Raw genomic sequence first — 17,233 nt, forward strand, 5'->3', positions numbered from 1 at the left:
TTTTGTTAAAATTTTATTTTAGGTTTAGGGGTATATGTGAAGGTTTGCTATACAGATTATTTTATCACCCAAGTATTAAGCCCAGTACCCAATACTTAATTTTCTGCTCCTCTCCCTCCTCCCACACTCCACCCTCAAGTAACCCCAGTGTCTGTTGTTTCCTTGTGTTCATGAGTTCTCATCGTTTAGCTCCTACTGGTAAGTAAGAACGTGCGATATTTGGTTCTCTGTTCATGTGTTAGTTTGTTAAGGATAATAGCCTCTAGCCCCATCCACGTTCCCACAAAAGCCATGATCTCGTTCTTTGTATAGCTGCATAGTATTACGTGGTGTATACATTTTCTGTATCAGATCTGTCATTGATGGGCATTTAGGTTGATTCCATGTCTGCTAATGTGAACAGGGGGCACTCACTGATTTTTAAAAGGTTATACACACTAGGTTATAAGTCTCCTAAAGAATGATTTAAAAACCTCTCTAACAATAAATGTTCACACTTAAAATTTAAATAACTTCAGAGAATCTGTGCAACAGATACAAAATCCAGGTTAAACTTTCCTGCCACAAACTTCTGTAAATCAAATAATTCACTTACTTAGCCACCAGTTTACTTAAGATTATTAGAAATAAAAAACAAACACTTGAAGATATCAACTTTTTATTTCTGTTAATTTTAAGTAAAAAGCACTATTCTGCCAAGGTGGTGAACTAGCATGGGCTTCTGGCTTTTCTTGCTCCCCCAAAAAGCTAATCCCAGAAACTTCAGAACAAGAATGAAGCAACTACTGAGGCACACACACACCATAAGCAATTTCAGGTAAGACTGGAGGTTGTGTTTAACTGTACAGGGTAACCAACAACTTAGGGAGGGAATAGCCACAGTAGGTAGCAGTGCGGACAGGCTGGAAGATAGCAGTTCCGCAAGAAAGCTTTTTAAGTTCTGCTCCTGCCTTGCAACAATCATTGTCTGTCATCTTCACCCTTCACAAGAGCCCAATGCCAGGGTTGATGAAAGCTGCACTGGTTCAAAGCCTTCAAACATGTATTTGATCCAATCTAGGAATGATGAATTGACAACCAAAGGAGACTAGTCCCCCACCCTACAAACCACACCATAAAAATTGCCTGGACTGGCAGCAAACTTTCAGTCTAAGGCAAATAGTGCTCTACTACTTAGGCTTACCCTGCGCCCTTCTCCTTGTCACAGACCTTCATTTCTCCCCAAATATTCATTATTAGGGTAACTGGTATTTGCCTAATGTGCTGGAGCTCAAAGAATAACTAGATACTTCAAGGGTACAATTTCTATGAAAGAGTGAAATGATTATCATCTGAAGCAGCATAATTAGAGAATTTAAACAAGAATGTAAATATACTTAGAGATGAGAAAGATTAACAACATGCAACAAGACCAAGAAATCTACAACAGAGTGGGAATGTTAAGTATGAAAAATACAATAACTAAAATAGGCAACAAACAAGAGAAACAGGATAGATTCAACTGAAGATAAAGTCCATGATGTTGAAAAGTTCTACCAGAAGGCAGCATGAAAGACAGATGGAAAATAGAAAAGCTCTGAGATACGGATGACAAAAGTAGCAACAGCTGACAGAGAAGGGGGTACTATCTCTTCACATATGAGAATGATACATTTCTCAGCATTAAAGCAATATAAAAATCCTTACTCTGCTTCCTAGAAATGTTAATGAGATTTATGAATATCACAGACAAAAGAAAATTCTAAAGGTGTCCAGTGAGAAAGATAACCTACAAAGAAAAAGGAATCAGACTAACAACAGGCATTAAAAGAAACACTGAAATAAAGAAAAAAATAAATTGTAGTTTTTAAGAACTCTGAATTTACTATTTCATAGCCAAACTATTATTCAGACATAAAAGCAGGACAAAAATTATATCAGGTATACCAGGCTTCAGGTTTGCCACAGATATTCACTATATATTACTAAAAGCAACTTTTGAGGAAATTTTTAAAAAAATCCAGCAGATTCTATTTAAGGTATGGGTGTGGTCAAATATCTTGGTAAATTTCTTGCCTTGAAGGGAAAAATAGAGGGCCAGAGAAAGCACATTTATAAACAATATAAATATTGGTAAATTTAAGAAATCAACAGGGGTAAATAAACTTAGATATTAGGTTATAAGCCACTACCATAGTAACAAAAATCAATGCCATTAACTTTGGAACCAGAAAGCGACTTTATCTATCCAATGGGAAGCAGAAAAGAAGACCCAAAGTAAAATAAATTAAAAAATAGAGAAAGATGGCAGCAATAAATCCAAAAACAATACAACTTCTAAGAAATGCAAAGTTAGACTTACTAATAATAAAGAAGCACACATTGAGGCCGAGTGTGGTGGCTCATGCCTGTAATCCCAGCACTCTGGGAAGCCGAGGCAGGTGAATTGCTTTAACTCGGGAGTTCAAGACCAGCCCAGGCAACATGGCAAAACCCCATCTCTACAAAAATACAAAAATTAGCCAGGCATGGTTGTGCATGCCTATAGTCCCAGCTACTTGGGAGGCTGAGGCAGGAGAATCGCTTGAGCCGAAGGATGAGGCTGCAGTGAGCCGTCATTGTGCCATGGCACTCCAGCCTGGATGACAAAGCGAGACACTGTATCCAAAAAATAAAAGCAGCAAACACTGATACTAGAGGAAGACACGAAGATGAAAAGATGGAAAAAAAAGACATACTAGGTTAAAAGTTTAAAAAAAAAAAAGAGGCTGGGGGTGATGGCTTATGCCTGTATTCCCAGCACTTTGGAAGACCAAGGTGGGCCCAAGAGTTCGAGACCAGTCTGGGCAACATAGGGAGACCCCCATCTCTACAAAAATAACAGCCAGGCATGATGATATGTACCTGTGGGTCCCAGCTACTTGGGAGGCTGAGGTGGGAGGATCACAGTGAGCCATGAGTGTGCCACTATACTCCAGAGTGGATCACAGAGTGAGGCCTTGTCATAAAAGCTGGGGGTCATTATTGTAATATCAGACAAATAAAAATTATGACCCCCCAAAACATTATAAAACACAAAGGAAGACACATATCAGTAAAATGAAACAAGAGAACAAGAAATGTTCATCACAAATATCATACACCTAATATGGCTTCAAAATATTTCAGTCTACAAATGACAGAAAAAACTGTCAGGTCAAACAGACAACCAATAAGCAGAAATAAAGAGAAGCTGAACAATACAATAAGCTTGAGCTATTAATTTCAGCATACAGATCTTCACACTCAACGTTTACAAAAGTAAGAGTATTAAGGCCATAAAAAACACAAATTAAAAAATAAAAATCAAATGAATTAAGCATTCCATTTAAAAAACTGGAAAGAGTAACATAGAGCAAACCTGAAAAAGAGATAACATTAATGCCAGAAATCAGACAGCAACAATAACAAAAGACAGTATGGAAAAGGAAAACCAAAAGCAAAATTAATATTCTAAAAACTTAATAAGATCAAGACAACCAGCAGAATTAAGACGCAAAATACAGAATATGAAAACCAGATTTTTAAAACTATTGTAAACCATGTACTAATCAATTTTAAACCTAAATGTGTACATGTTTAAAATATGAAACTCCAAAACTGATGAGAGAACTTGAATAAATTAGTATGTTTCAAAAAAAAAAAAAAAAAAAAAAAAATCCTCCAAAACTCCCCTGGACCTCTACTTCCCCAACTCCAAAGGCCCAAAGTAAATTTTTAGAAGAGTTCTACCCTAAGAACAGCTAATTCCTATCTTATACAAGTTGTTTCAGGAAACAGGAAAAATTAAAAAAGCAGCTCCATTCCTTAGGCAATTGAAATCTTGACTCCAAAAACCAGTTAAATATCACCACTTCCTGAAACTTTCTTTATGCACATACATACATGCATGCACACAACACAAGCTCATTTCACTAACAAGTAAGAAATGTAAAATTCAATTACTCAACAATGTAACAATAACACATCATGATTCAATTTACTACAGGAATGCAAGGCTAGTTTGATATCCAAAATAAGTATTTCCAAAACATGTATTTACTATTTACTTAATATATTGAAGGGAAAAGTTCAATAGAGCATCTTAATTGATACAGTTAAAAAAAACAAAGGTCAGATTAAAAAACAGTAAATAGGCACTGAATTTAATGGAGATTTTATATTCATTCCCAGTATGAATAGAAATAAGACAAAGAATACTAATGTTTAACACAGTAGTGAAAGTCCTGGTAATGTTGTAAAGAAAAGTATGTGGTATAATGTAATGTGGAAGAACAGAGCTAAAACTGCCATTATTTGCAGATAAAATCATGTGACTAGGGCAGCAAAACAGAACACATTACTACAATAAATTTAGCAAAGTTACTGGATACAAGAGCAACTTAAAAAAAAAAAATAGCAATCCTCTGTAAATCAAGAACAGCCAAACAGAAAATACAAAAAAGATGCTATTCACAACAGCCACACAAAATATACAGAAATTAACTTAACCAACAGACTCTATGAGGATTGCTTTGAAACTAAAGACACAGAATGTGACCTGAATAGTTAGAAGTATGTGGATGAGACAATATTAAAAGATATAATTCTGTAAATCTACAAATGCAATATAATTCCTATCAACGTTTTAAGGTTTTTTTGCTTGTTGACAACCCTGGTAAACTTAACTGTCAAAAATGTGGATGACTGTGTTTGGGGGAGAAGTATGAAAGGATGCAACCTGCCCTGACAAATATTAAGACAACTACAAAGTCATAGTAATTAAGTGTGACAATGACAAGAGACAAAGACCAATAAAACAGAAGAGTGCTGCTCAAAGACAAACACAGGTGTTTACCACTTGATATACAATGAAGGTAGGTGGTACACCTAAATGGGGGAAGAATGGATTGATTAGTGAATAGTGTTAAAAAAAAAAAAAAAACTAGCTCATGTCACTGGAGGAGGACCCAAAATAAATAAATAAATAAATAAACCTAGCTCATTAAAAAATGAGGCAGAAAAAAAAGGAATTGGAAGCCTACGTACAACAAATACAAAGGTAGACTCTAAAGGGATTTAAGACCTAAATGTAAAAGGTAAAACTATTCAATACAAAATGTAGCAGAAACCAGGAGGGACTTCTTAAAGTTTCAAAAGCACAAGCCCTAAGGCAAAATATTTTACTAAAATAAAACTTAACTGTTTACCAGAGGACTCCACGGATAAATTAGTAGAAATGACACATTATTTAGAATGTCTAAAAACTGACAAGGGAATAACATTTGGAATACAAAGACTTTTGCAAAGCATTAAAAAAACCCTGCAATCCCAACAAGAAAATGGAAAAAGGGTACCAATGGGCAACGAAAAAGGTTCAAGCATTATGAAGAAAAGCTAAAAACTCATTAGAAATCATAAAATACAAATAAGACAAAATGAGTCCATACCTCTTAGACTGATTTAAAAATAAAAACAAAAACACTATGAAGCTGGATGGTGCCAATTGTTGGCAGACATGAAGATGAATCCATCTTCTTGCATTGAGTACAGTATTTCTGGAAATCATGCTAGAAGTTTAATACTTAAAGGCTTGCATACTCTACGTAAGTGGCAATCCCACTGCTGAGCACACATCTCAAAGAAATTCTCACACAGTTCCTTTACAGGACATGTACAAAGATGTCTATAACAATAGAATTTGTGTTGATAAAGGAGTCCATCATAGGAAAAGCAGATAATAAAACACAGCAAACACATACCACAGAGAACTAGGCAACATTTAGAAGCTACTAACTATAATTAACATATAGACAGTAACTGAATGGATCTTAAAATCACGAAAAAGTTTTTTAAATGTGTAAGCTGAGTAAGATATTCATGCTATTAATAATGATTTATGTCATCAGTGAAGTAAGAAATCTGTATTTCTTCTAATTCTGTGCATTTCTAACATACCTCTAAACAAATCTCTGAAATGCTTAAGATCAGTATACTTCCTATAAACTTGAACCAAAATAAATAAACTTTAAAAGACCAATGTAAACAGGTGGTACTAAGCACAATTTTAAACTTCCAATAATCCTATACTGGATACTAACAGACAATAGGTTTCCACTACTGCATATCTAAATCCTAGATGGTCTTAAAAATAGATACACCTGCAACGTTGATTATAGAAAGATAAATAAGGACTATGGAAAAGTTGTACCTTTCAATGTATCCTGTTGGTGTTTCTACCAGACCATCAAGTCTTTCTTGAAGGGCTGCAAGAATCTGAGGATTTTGCATCATCTGAACAGTTAGCTGACGTGCTTTAAAAAAAAAAAAAAGGGCATCGAAAAAAGGATTTTATGAAAATGTATTATGCTTTTTTAATAGGACAATCCAATCTCATGAAGTTTTCCTAACTGGCCCATAAACTGCTGGTATATCTAATGAGTAGAGACGGGCAGGGCAAGCTAAAGAGAATACACTCTAGGAAAACCCAATGTTCAGGAATAATTCAGATTCCTAATCTATCTCTACTCAAGACAGCTCTCAAGGCCATTGCCACAACTACATGAACAATATCCTTTCTCTTCCTGGTATCTTGTGTTTCACCCACCTTGCATTTTAGGAAGCTCAAAGCTTCATTCAGATGCCTACCTATGACTCTTGACAGTCCTCTGAATGCAGACAACACATATCAGAAAACTGCAAATACACTGACAGTTTTAGGCCCAGGAGAAAGGTGAAGTGAGTGATCTGAATGTTTATGTTTGATGCTTGTGTAATGTATTTCTAGGTGTATGAATAAAGTTAATAGTTGGGACAGTCAAAGGTTGTAACTGAAGCCAAACAAAATGTGGTTATCAATGGCTTTTTAAAAACATACTCAATCCAAATATGCACTAGACTTATACAAAACAAATTACGTTACTAATCTTCTCTTCATCATCAATACAGTTATTACACAAAGTGCCATAAACTTAATTTTCCCAATTACTTTTTTTGAGGTCAATTTACTTCTGATAATAATTCAATTATTGGATGATGTACACACAGCCAGGATAACCAATACAGATTTTTAAATATCAATATTGGTCACTGAGGATACAGTTCTGTATCTGTTAAGAAAATGTTACAAAACAAAAGCTGAAGCTATTAATACAAGTTCTGAAGTCTTTTCACAATTAACTTCCATCTGGCTTAAACATGAAAAGCTGAGTCATCTGGTACCTTAATATTCTTGGCCCAGATCTACAAGACATACCCTAAGCAGTACAATCCCCCCACCACCACTCCTTTTAAAAAGTATCTGCTAAAATAAATTGTGAATATTACCTACATTTAATAAATGGCTCTTCTGCTTGAAGGAGTGGATTTTTAAAAAGACACACACTACATGTTCTCCATATATTAAACACTAAACATACTGTTATAAGCACCACATCACAACCTGTAACATTTCTAAATTCAGACAGAACTCATGGGCAGCTGTTTGACACAAGTACACCAAGTCACTCCAACAGTGCAGGATGCAAACAATGACTTCTAATTGAGTTGCTGTATCTATACCTACCCCCCCCTTCTCTCCCTCCCTCTCTCTCTCTCTCACACACACACACACACACACACACACACACACACACAGTTACTAGAGGTATGGACCAGTAGATAAATGGGACAATGAGCAAGGGTCCAAAAAAATAGACTGGTACTTATAACTACCCTCTAGTAGACATGTGCCAGCAATCACTGGCTCCTGAAGTAATTTAAAGTAATACCTTTGATTTTTGTTTCTTCACCAGTTTCCTCTTCTTCTACTTCTTCAACATCATCCAAATCTTGATCAAGTTCAGACTGTTCTTTGCTATAATATCATAGTATCACACCAAGGTTCAAATGTACCAATTACCAAAAAAAATTACAGAAAAACTTAAAATTCATTTTCAAAATTATTATCTCTTTCAAAGACATGAAATAGGAAATTCAAAAGGTAATTCCGTTTTCTAACTTCATATGTAAACAAGTACACACTGTAAGTGCTTAAACTTTCATTAAAAGCATCTGGTCAAATGTAAAGTTTATACTTTTGAAGATTTATAAAATTGGTTTTGCAGGTTTTTGGGGAATGTGATGTCAATAAGTATGTGCATTCAACCGAGTATCTACCGATTTTACTTTTCCTTCTTAGTAACAACATTCTCATTTTATATGAGATGGCAACACACCAAGCTAAAAGTCTACATTTCCTAGCCTACCTTTAGCTAGACTATTTTGACAGCAAGATAAAAAAGCAGAAGTGCTGTATTTCTTTGAGGAAGTATCCTTAACAGGATGGTAGATAGCTGGGAAGCCTTTATCTTAATCCCTCTCCCCCTCCCACTTAGAATATGAATGTGATGGCTCAAGCTCCAGCAGCCACACTGGACTAGGAGGCATCCTAGAGAATGAAAGCCACCAGCTAAAGAAAAAGGATTTAGGAAAACAGAAGAGTCCTGGATCACTTATGGCTGTGGAGCAACAATGCTAGCCTATACTATCTTTGGAGTTTCCTTTTCTTTACTTCATAGTGGAGGTGAGAAAGAATAAAGTGAAGACTTCTGAGTCTAGCTCTTGTTTAGAACAAAGCCAAGATGATAGCACCATTCAAAGAGAAGGTTAAAAAGTAATAAGATAGCATCCTTCCCATTTCATCTTAAAAAAAAAATCACCGAAAATCTAATTTTTGAACATGAGATTACATCTAGCATTAGTAAGGAAAATAAGGATTCCTAAGTCAATATAAAACGTCATTGTACAATTCCTGTGTAAATTTTTTATTTTAACATTTGAATTAGAAATGTAGTTGCTTTTGTGTCTAAACAGCATTTGAAAAATTAATTTTCCATAGGGACGAATAATGACTTAATTTTCATACAAGTACAGAAAAAAATCAACTGTACTCTGCCAGCATAATTCAGTCTTCAGAAATGATACATATAATTTCTGAAAGCTTTTTTTTTTTTTTTTTTGGAGACAGAGTCTTGCTCTGTCACCCAGGCTGTCTGGAGTGCAATGGCACAATCTCGGCTCACTGCAACCTCTGCCCCCTCAAGCTCAAGCAATTCTCGTGCCTCAGCCTCCTGAATAGCTGGGACTATAGGAGTGCACCACTGCACCCGGCTAATTTTTGTATTTTTAGTAGAGACAGGCTGGGCTGGTCTCAAACTCCTGGCCTCAGGTGATCCTCCCACGTCCGCCTTCCAAAATCCTGGGATTACAGGCATAAGCCACTATGCCCAGCCTATTTCTGGAAGAACTTTGATTTAGTATAAACTTTAAGTGTTTGATAAGTGTACACACTTAAGGGTCACTGGTTACAGATAACTGGAGCAACTCCTCCTCTAGTGTCTTTAATCATTTATTGAACATCTATATCCAAAGGCTTTAAAACAGCTGTCCACAAACTATGCCCATGTGGCCAAATCCAGCCCACCCTATTATTGTAAATAAAATTTTATTGGAACGCAGATGCACTACATTTATGTATTGTCTGCTTTCACACTACATCAGCAGAGTTGAGTACAGTCATCCCTCAGAGTCTATGGCGGACTGGTTCCAGGAAACCTCCCTACCAAAATCCTGGGATGTTCAAGTCCCTTATATAAAATGGCATAGTAATTGCAACTAACCTATGCACATCCTCCTGCATACTTTAAATCACCTCTAGATTACTTATAATAATACTATATACCATGTAAACGTTATGTAAATAGTTGTATTATGATGGGCCAGACAAAGTGGCTCTTGCCTACAATCCCAACATTCTGGGAGCCAAGGCAAGAGGATCACTGGAGGCCAGGAGTTCAAGACCAGCCTGAGCAACACAGTAAGAATTCTCTACTAAAAACAAAACAAACAAACAATAGTTGTTATGTTCTATTGCTTATTTGTATTTATTATTGTGCTGTTATATTTTATTGTTTTTTACCCTAATATTTTCCATCTGCAGTTGGTTGAATTCATAGATGCAAACTCATGGATGCTGAACCCACAGACACAGAGGACCAACTGCAGTTAGAGAATCGTATGTGGCCCAAAATGCTGAAAATGTTTACCACCAAGCCTTTTACAGAGAAAGGTTTACCGACTCTGGTTTTCAAACACAAGAATCCCCTCTGACTTCCACCCTCCCAGGGCTAACAGGCATCCAAAATTAAATAATAAGGAAGGGGGAAATCAAGCTGTCATAACCAATTTACTCTTTTTAAAGTTTAAAATGAGAGTTCCAAAGTTAAGATGGCAGATGCCACAAACTCATCTGATCTTAATCCTTCTAAAATCTCCACTAAAATTATGATAAAGGGTTTTTTTGTTTTGTCTTGTTAGCAGGCTAACACTGAAATCAAAGAAAACAAGGGCAGCAACATTTTGGAAGCTGGAAACCAGACAAGTGATAATTTCATTGAGAACTGAAATCTAAGATTAGCAGTGGGGAAAGCTGAGAAGCAGCCCAATCACTCCTCAAAAGGATAAGAACTGGTGGTACCAGGCACATTTCTAGAACTAGGGCAAGGGGTGGGACAGGAGAGAAGGTCGCTAAAACAAGAAAGTAAAACCTGATAAGCAGTTAAATCATTAGATTTCTCTACACTAGCAGAAATATTCAGTTTCCTCTCAGGAAAGGGTAAAATTCAGAACTTGGACTGGAAGACAACAGACACAGTCAACAGTATCAAAGATATAGGACTATGTACACATTAGAATGCTAAATGTAGAGCCTCCTCTACATTTAGAGGAACACCAGAAGCCAGATCTTTACCCAGACACTGTTCAACGATGAATCTGACTAGCCCAGAAAAAAAAAATGACCATTCTAACACTGGGGTTTCTAACAAATGCCCACTCTGGTGACCCTACACTGAAATCTCAAATTAACAGGCCTCCCCACTCCAACGCTCAAATTTTCCCATCAATTTTCTTTTTTAAACATGTCTGAATTGTCCCTATACCCCACCCAACCCAATCTTAATGAGCAGCCAACCAAGTATTGATTTATATTTGAGGAAAGCATCTTAGATTGAGACCAAAACAAATGAGGGAAAGAAAATGTAAGAGCAAATGGACTATAAAGATGGAAGAAACATCCAGAGAAAAGACATTATCATCAATGAAACAAGAACAGGATGCTATTTAAAAAAAAAAAAAAAAAAAAAAAAAAACCAGGAAGAACAAAGCAGGTTTTGGAAACCAAAACAACAGCAATTTTAAAACTCAACACAAGCTGAAAGTCTTCAATTCTGTCCAGAAAGAAGAGCAAAGAGACAAAGATGGAAAATAGGACAAAAGATCATGAGAGCAATCCAACACACAACATCTAACAGTAGCTCCAGAAAGAGAAAACAAATGAGGCAATCAAAAAGTTCAATCAAGAATATCCCTGAACTAAGAGCCACTGAATTGCTGCACTGAAAGGGTCCACCACTGAATATGTAACATTAAGAGAAAAAAAAATAATGTGAAAATTTCAGAACTCTGAAGCCAGAGTAGCTTCCAGAAATGTATATGTAGTGTAAATGTACATATTTCTTAATTATCACACACAAATGGCTAATTACAGTGACTCTGAACTTCACAGCAACAGTGGAAGCAAGGTGACAATGGAGCAATGCCTTCAAAATTCTGAAGAAAAATGATTCCCATCTTACTATCCTACACCCAAACTATCCAGCATAAAGGTAGAATAGTCGTTTTCAGTCATGACATGTCTTAAAATAATTTAGCTCCCTTGTACTCTTCCAAGAAGGTACTAACAAACCGAGAAAGCAATGTGAGATATGGCAAACAACAAACGCAAGAGGAGAAACAAGGTGAAACCTCAGGAAGATAGTAAAAGAGATCCAATGACAGCCATGTTACCAAGGTTAAGCAATCCAAATTAGAGGTGTGACACAGGAGACAGTCACTTTGGGAACCATTATTATTAAAAATGTCGTTTCCACTATTCTGGTTATTTTTAATGCTGAAGACAGAATGCATAAGTCACTCATCTGTTTTTGTTTTTGTTTTTTAATGCTGAAGACATGCGTTAAGAGTGGCCCAAATTCTTATTTGTACTTCTATGTGTTGATCTTGTACTGAAGTTTCCAGCCCTCCCACTATCATTCGCTGATGCCTACAACAGCTATGGAAAATAATTTAGCATCCCCTCACTCCCAAGTGCTCTATTTTAACATGGGCTACTGTAAAATTACACGCAACAAACACTGTGTACCTCATCCCATTCTTCCTGACCCTGTTTCTATAAAACATCCATCCACATTAGAATCCTGCCACATGCCAACTGGATTAAACCTATACTTCCCAGGACACATGACCTTGCCCAATACTTCTCCACAATAAGTCTTTATAAAGCCTCAGGAAACCTGAGGCCAGACTATGACCCAGATAGTCTTTCTTCCTTGTTATCCTATCTTATAGCCTTCAATTAACAGTGGCAAAGTGGCAATGTTGCTTTACATAGCTAACTTTGTGATCACTATTCAGATTTTGAAAATTAAACACTGATTATTTATAGGTGGTAAAGCTCTAAAGGAAAGCAAAGAAAGGAATTAGCAAAAGCCAAGATAGCACTTATATGTCTGCAAGGGGAAGGTGCAATTGAGAAGGGGCACACAAGGCTTCTGATAGTAATGTTCTATTTTTAACTTGTCTGAATATTCCTTAAGCTCTATATATAAATACATTTTATACACATTTTGGGTGTTTGGTACATTACAATGCAAGCAGTAAATCTTTGGGAAATATATACAATAAAAATGAATTCTGCAAGTATTTATAATCCATTATCATGCTCAGCACTTTCTTAAAAATAGTGACAGATGGTTGAGTATACATGATGGTTTCGAATATATGATCATAAATATACTAATGATCATATATTCTATATTTTACCTTGAATACACTGCACTAGACTTTTGCAAAAGTAGGTACTAAGCATTAGTAACTACATTTTCATAATATATAATTCATACTACTTGCTGTTGAGAACAGAGTACAAAGTGATGCCAAATCTCTGAAAAAGAACCAACTCTCTGCCACTTACTTGTCAATGTCTGCCATGTTGTAAGAACTCCAAATATCTATGGAGAGAAACATCAATGTTAAAAAAAGTATATGATTAAAAAAATATATGAAACCAAAACCCTTTAAATCAATACCATGCTGAAAACTATCCCAAGAAATGTCTATTTCCTTTAAAATACTATCAGTGTTAAGAAGAAAAACTCATGGAACATGCAAATTCTTCCTTACTAGTACCAAAAATAATTTTTCAGAGGATATTACTTAAAACAAAAAAGTTACCACTAAGCTTTTAGAATCTGTTGTATAAAGACTATGATAATAGCACCATTGGTTAAAAACAAAACTAACATTTGCTAGAATCATAGGAAAGGAACAGTACAAAAGGATCTTCATTCAAATTCTTGCAACAATCAAGAAAGGTCAATTTCTGCTTAAATTTTTAGACTACTTAGCATCTTAAATCCATTTCGTATTAGCAATATTCATTTTTATGTAATTCATGTTTCAGAAAACCAAAATCTAATGCCTACTGTACTCACTATGCCCTCTGGATATCTTTTTAGAAGACTTAATCCCTGGATCAAATAGCCATTTAGACTATTTCAAAAGCTCTAGGTCCCAATCTTAATGTCAGGTAAGCCTTTCCTATCTCTCCAAATGTACACGTACCTCATGTTAGATAACTGACAACCACCAACCTCCAGCTTCCCCTAGATATGCTGGGGACATTGTCAAGACTTGTGGTTACCAGACCTGAGTAAGTTTACTGTTAAGACTGACCAGAGGATATCCTAAGTTCCTTCTCACTAAAATTAGTATGAACCTGGAGAATACTGCTTTTAGAAAAATAAATCTTAAAGTAGATGCGTTATATTCAGGCAGAAAAAAATGGTAGAATGCCACAGGTAATCTACAGATTACCAAAAAAAACTAAACCAAGTTTAGATAGAATCCATGTTAAAATCAAGTTTATCTTAGCCTGACACAGTGGCACGAGGCTGTAGTCCCAGTTGCCCAAGAGACAGGAAGATCTTTTGAGCACAGGCATTCAAGGCCTGCCTGGGAAATACAGCAAGACTCTATCTCTAAAAAAATAATAAATAGAATCAAGTTATCTGGTAAAAATTAAAATCTTAATACATATTTAATCCACAAAATCCTGCATGTGTTTACTTTCATAGCAATGTATTATGCCTATGAACAAAGAGTTAAAAACGGAAAAGATCCTGATTTTAGCAGTTAAGTGCTAATATTTGGGGGAAACATTATTACTGACCTAGTATCTATCCTTTAGAGTAATTATAAAGAAAATTATTCTTCCTAATGTATCTAACTCTGTAAATATTTTGTATTTGTTATAAATAATTCCTAATAGTACTGATGAATTTTTCTAGTGATGCTGGGTAATGAGTCAGCATTTACAAAGTGTTTAGCAATTATGAATATTAATCAAAAATAAGAAAAATACTGAACTCTAACATCAAAGAAATCCAAGTAGGATTCCAGTTTGTCTATCACATCATCAATAACTTCCTTTTAATACAGGGAAACCTGTGGTGCACATGCATCCTTATTTCTGGCGAGCAACCTGACAACAGGAATATCAAAAGCCTTAAACATGTCCATCTCAGCCAGGCACCATGGCTCACACCTGCAATCGCAGCACTTTGGGAGGCCGAAGCAGAAGGACCGCTCGAGGCCAGGAGTTCAAGACAAGCCTTGGCAACACAATGAGACGCTGTCTCTTAAAAACATTAAAAAAAAAAAAAATGTCCATCTCCAGATTTATTCACTTATGAGCTCTACCATGAAAAAATTATAAAGAATCTAATGCCTTTGGCTTTCCATGTTCACCTAGAAGGTTCTTCCACAGCTCTGAACAAGTCCTGCACATCCTTTGGCTCTCAGTTCAAAGTTTCACTCCCCAGAGATGCTTTCTCCAACCCGCACATTCTGGTTAAATAAGATTTCTTGGTTGTACACACACTCCTATAAAGCTTTCTTTCTTTCTACCATAAGATGTCTCAGTCTGTAATTATAAATTAGTGTGACCTATGGTCTGTCTCTCCCAACTGACAAGATTCATGATTACAAGAATTAAATCTGATCTTGCCAATCATAGTGTTGTCTTCTTTGGGGTAGCACACAAAGCTTATTATAAACTTAGTACTATAATGGAATATGCAAAAATGGAATGCTTTGCAGTCACAAATGAAACAGATCTGAGTTGATATAAAGGAACACCAAAGCAAGGTATAGGATGTATGCCAAAATCCCCTTTGGATATGGGGAAAAAAAAAAAAAATATATATATATATATCTCCACTCATATACGCACATACTTTAATACAAATAAACCCTTTCTGAAAACATACACCAAAAACCTAACCGGAGTAACCTAATGAGAAAGAAGGGACTGGGGGTAATGAGAACTAATTTCCCATTCACCATTACAGTCATGTGTGGATTATATGTTCTGAGAAATGTGTCTCTGGGTGATTTTATTGTTGTTCAAACATCAGAGTATATTTACACAAACCTAGATGGTACAGCCTACAACGCACCTAGGCTATGATATAGACTATTGCTCCCAGGCTACACACCTATACAGCATGTGACTGTACTAAATACCATAGGCAACTTTAATATAATGGCTAAGTATTTACGTGGTACATGACTGCATTTGGTTTTCCAACACACAGATTTATATAAATAATTTCCAATACACAAATTTATTCTGAAATTTGCTAGGTTTAATATACAGTGTCTACTAAACCCAGCAATTGTCAAAAACAGAAACAAAACCCAAAATTTCCAAATTTAAATTTTTATAACATTTTAATGTGTTCACAGAATGGCTACACTGCTAACCTCAATGTCCATTTGTAGCATTATATTTCCAGTTTAAATTCTTAAAATGAAACTTTAGTAAAGAGGATCCAAGACAGAACATTTACAGAACATTAACAGGAGGCATTTACTCCTCCAGAGAAGGCTGCTTTAACCTGCCCATTCTGGCTACACTGTATTTCTTGGTTGTAAGATAGACCTAATTTTCTAGTCAGTTGTAGTCAGATCATTTGGGCTGACATCAACTTTGTAGCAATCTACAAACTAAGGCAAAACAACTTCTGGCTCTATTTCATCATCTATATAAAGCAGAAAAACATCTGACGAAGTGAGACCCAAAAATCTGCATTCTAAACAAGAAACTCAGCTTCTGAGAGGTGGTTCTCAGGTAGACCACATTGAGAAACACAAGTTTAGGTTAATACCTGTATTAATTTTTTACTGCAGTTGAAATTAAATAAAATCAGCGAGAATCTTATTTGTTACACATTAAATTGCATTCCAAGATCTCTGTGAAAAACTTTCATTCCTGAAAGCGACAAACTAGATTATGCAGATCAATTCTACCAATGAAAAATATGGCCAGACGCAGTGGCTCACGCCTGTAATCCTAGCACTTTGAAAGGCCGAGGCAAGCGAATTGCCTGAGCTTAGGAGTTCAAGACCAGCCTGGGCAACATGGTGAAACCCAGTCTCTACTAAAATACAAAAAATTAGCCAGGCGTGGTTGCACACATCTGTAGTCCCAGCTACTCAGGAGGCTGAGGCAGAAGAGTTGCTTGAACCCAGAGGAGGAGGCTGCAGTGAGCCGAGATCACACTGCTGCACTTCAGCTTGGGTGAGAGCGAGACCCTGTCTCAAAAAAAAAAAAAAAAAAAAAAAAGAAAAAGAAAAAGAAAAAGAATTAAAAGTACAGACGTTTTTTAACAAAAACATTTTGTTAAAACTCTTAAAAGCACTGAAATGCTAACAAGATAGGAATTACCAGCCCAAAACTGAGGGCAAAACAGGAAGCAGAAGGAAGGCACTTTTGCACTGAGGTCAACTGCCAATTATTAGCAATGTGAACTTTGGTTTTAACCAAAGTTGAAATTCTGGGCCTGTCCACAGCGGCTATCTTTATGGCAACCCTCCCAAATTAAGCAGGAACCCCAAAATGCTATATCCTCAAGAATAAATTCATTCTCCTGGACAAACAGCCCAAATTCACCTCATCTGTATTGCCCTCCAAACCCCAAGCTATGTACTTAAAATGATCTGTCCCTGGTATACTCAGACACCTGCATATCCAAATATAAATGAAAGCTTCCTTCTAGACCTTAAAAAATTCATA

At 36.0% G+C, this 17,233-nt stretch overlaps 1 protein-coding gene across 9 annotated transcripts in view; it reads right to left on the reverse strand.

Annotated features, from left to right (window-relative positions):
- The window catches only part of NAP1L1 (nucleosome assembly protein 1 like 1), a 37,353-nt gene that overhangs the window by 13,778 nt on the left and 6,342 nt on the right, over positions 1–17,233 (reverse strand). For 4 of the 9 annotated variants that reach the window (XM_024256283.3, XM_009248037.4, NM_001133514.1 and 1 more), the window contains 3 exon segments: positions 13,070–13,106; positions 7,767–7,852; positions 6,209–6,311 (listed from right to left, as the gene is read on the reverse strand). In XM_024256283.3, the coding sequence (XP_024112051.1) occupies positions 6,209–6,311; positions 7,767–7,852; positions 13,070–13,086 (206 nt within the window). In that variant the 5' untranslated portion in view covers positions 13,087–13,106. 9 annotated transcript variants of the gene reach the window in all.

The sequence above is a fragment of the Pongo abelii genome, chromosome 10, assembly GCF_028885655.2.
Source record: "Pongo abelii isolate AG06213 chromosome 10, NHGRI_mPonAbe1-v2.0_pri, whole genome shotgun sequence".
Taxonomy (NCBI): Eukaryota; Metazoa; Chordata; class Mammalia; order Primates; family Hominidae; genus Pongo; species Pongo abelii.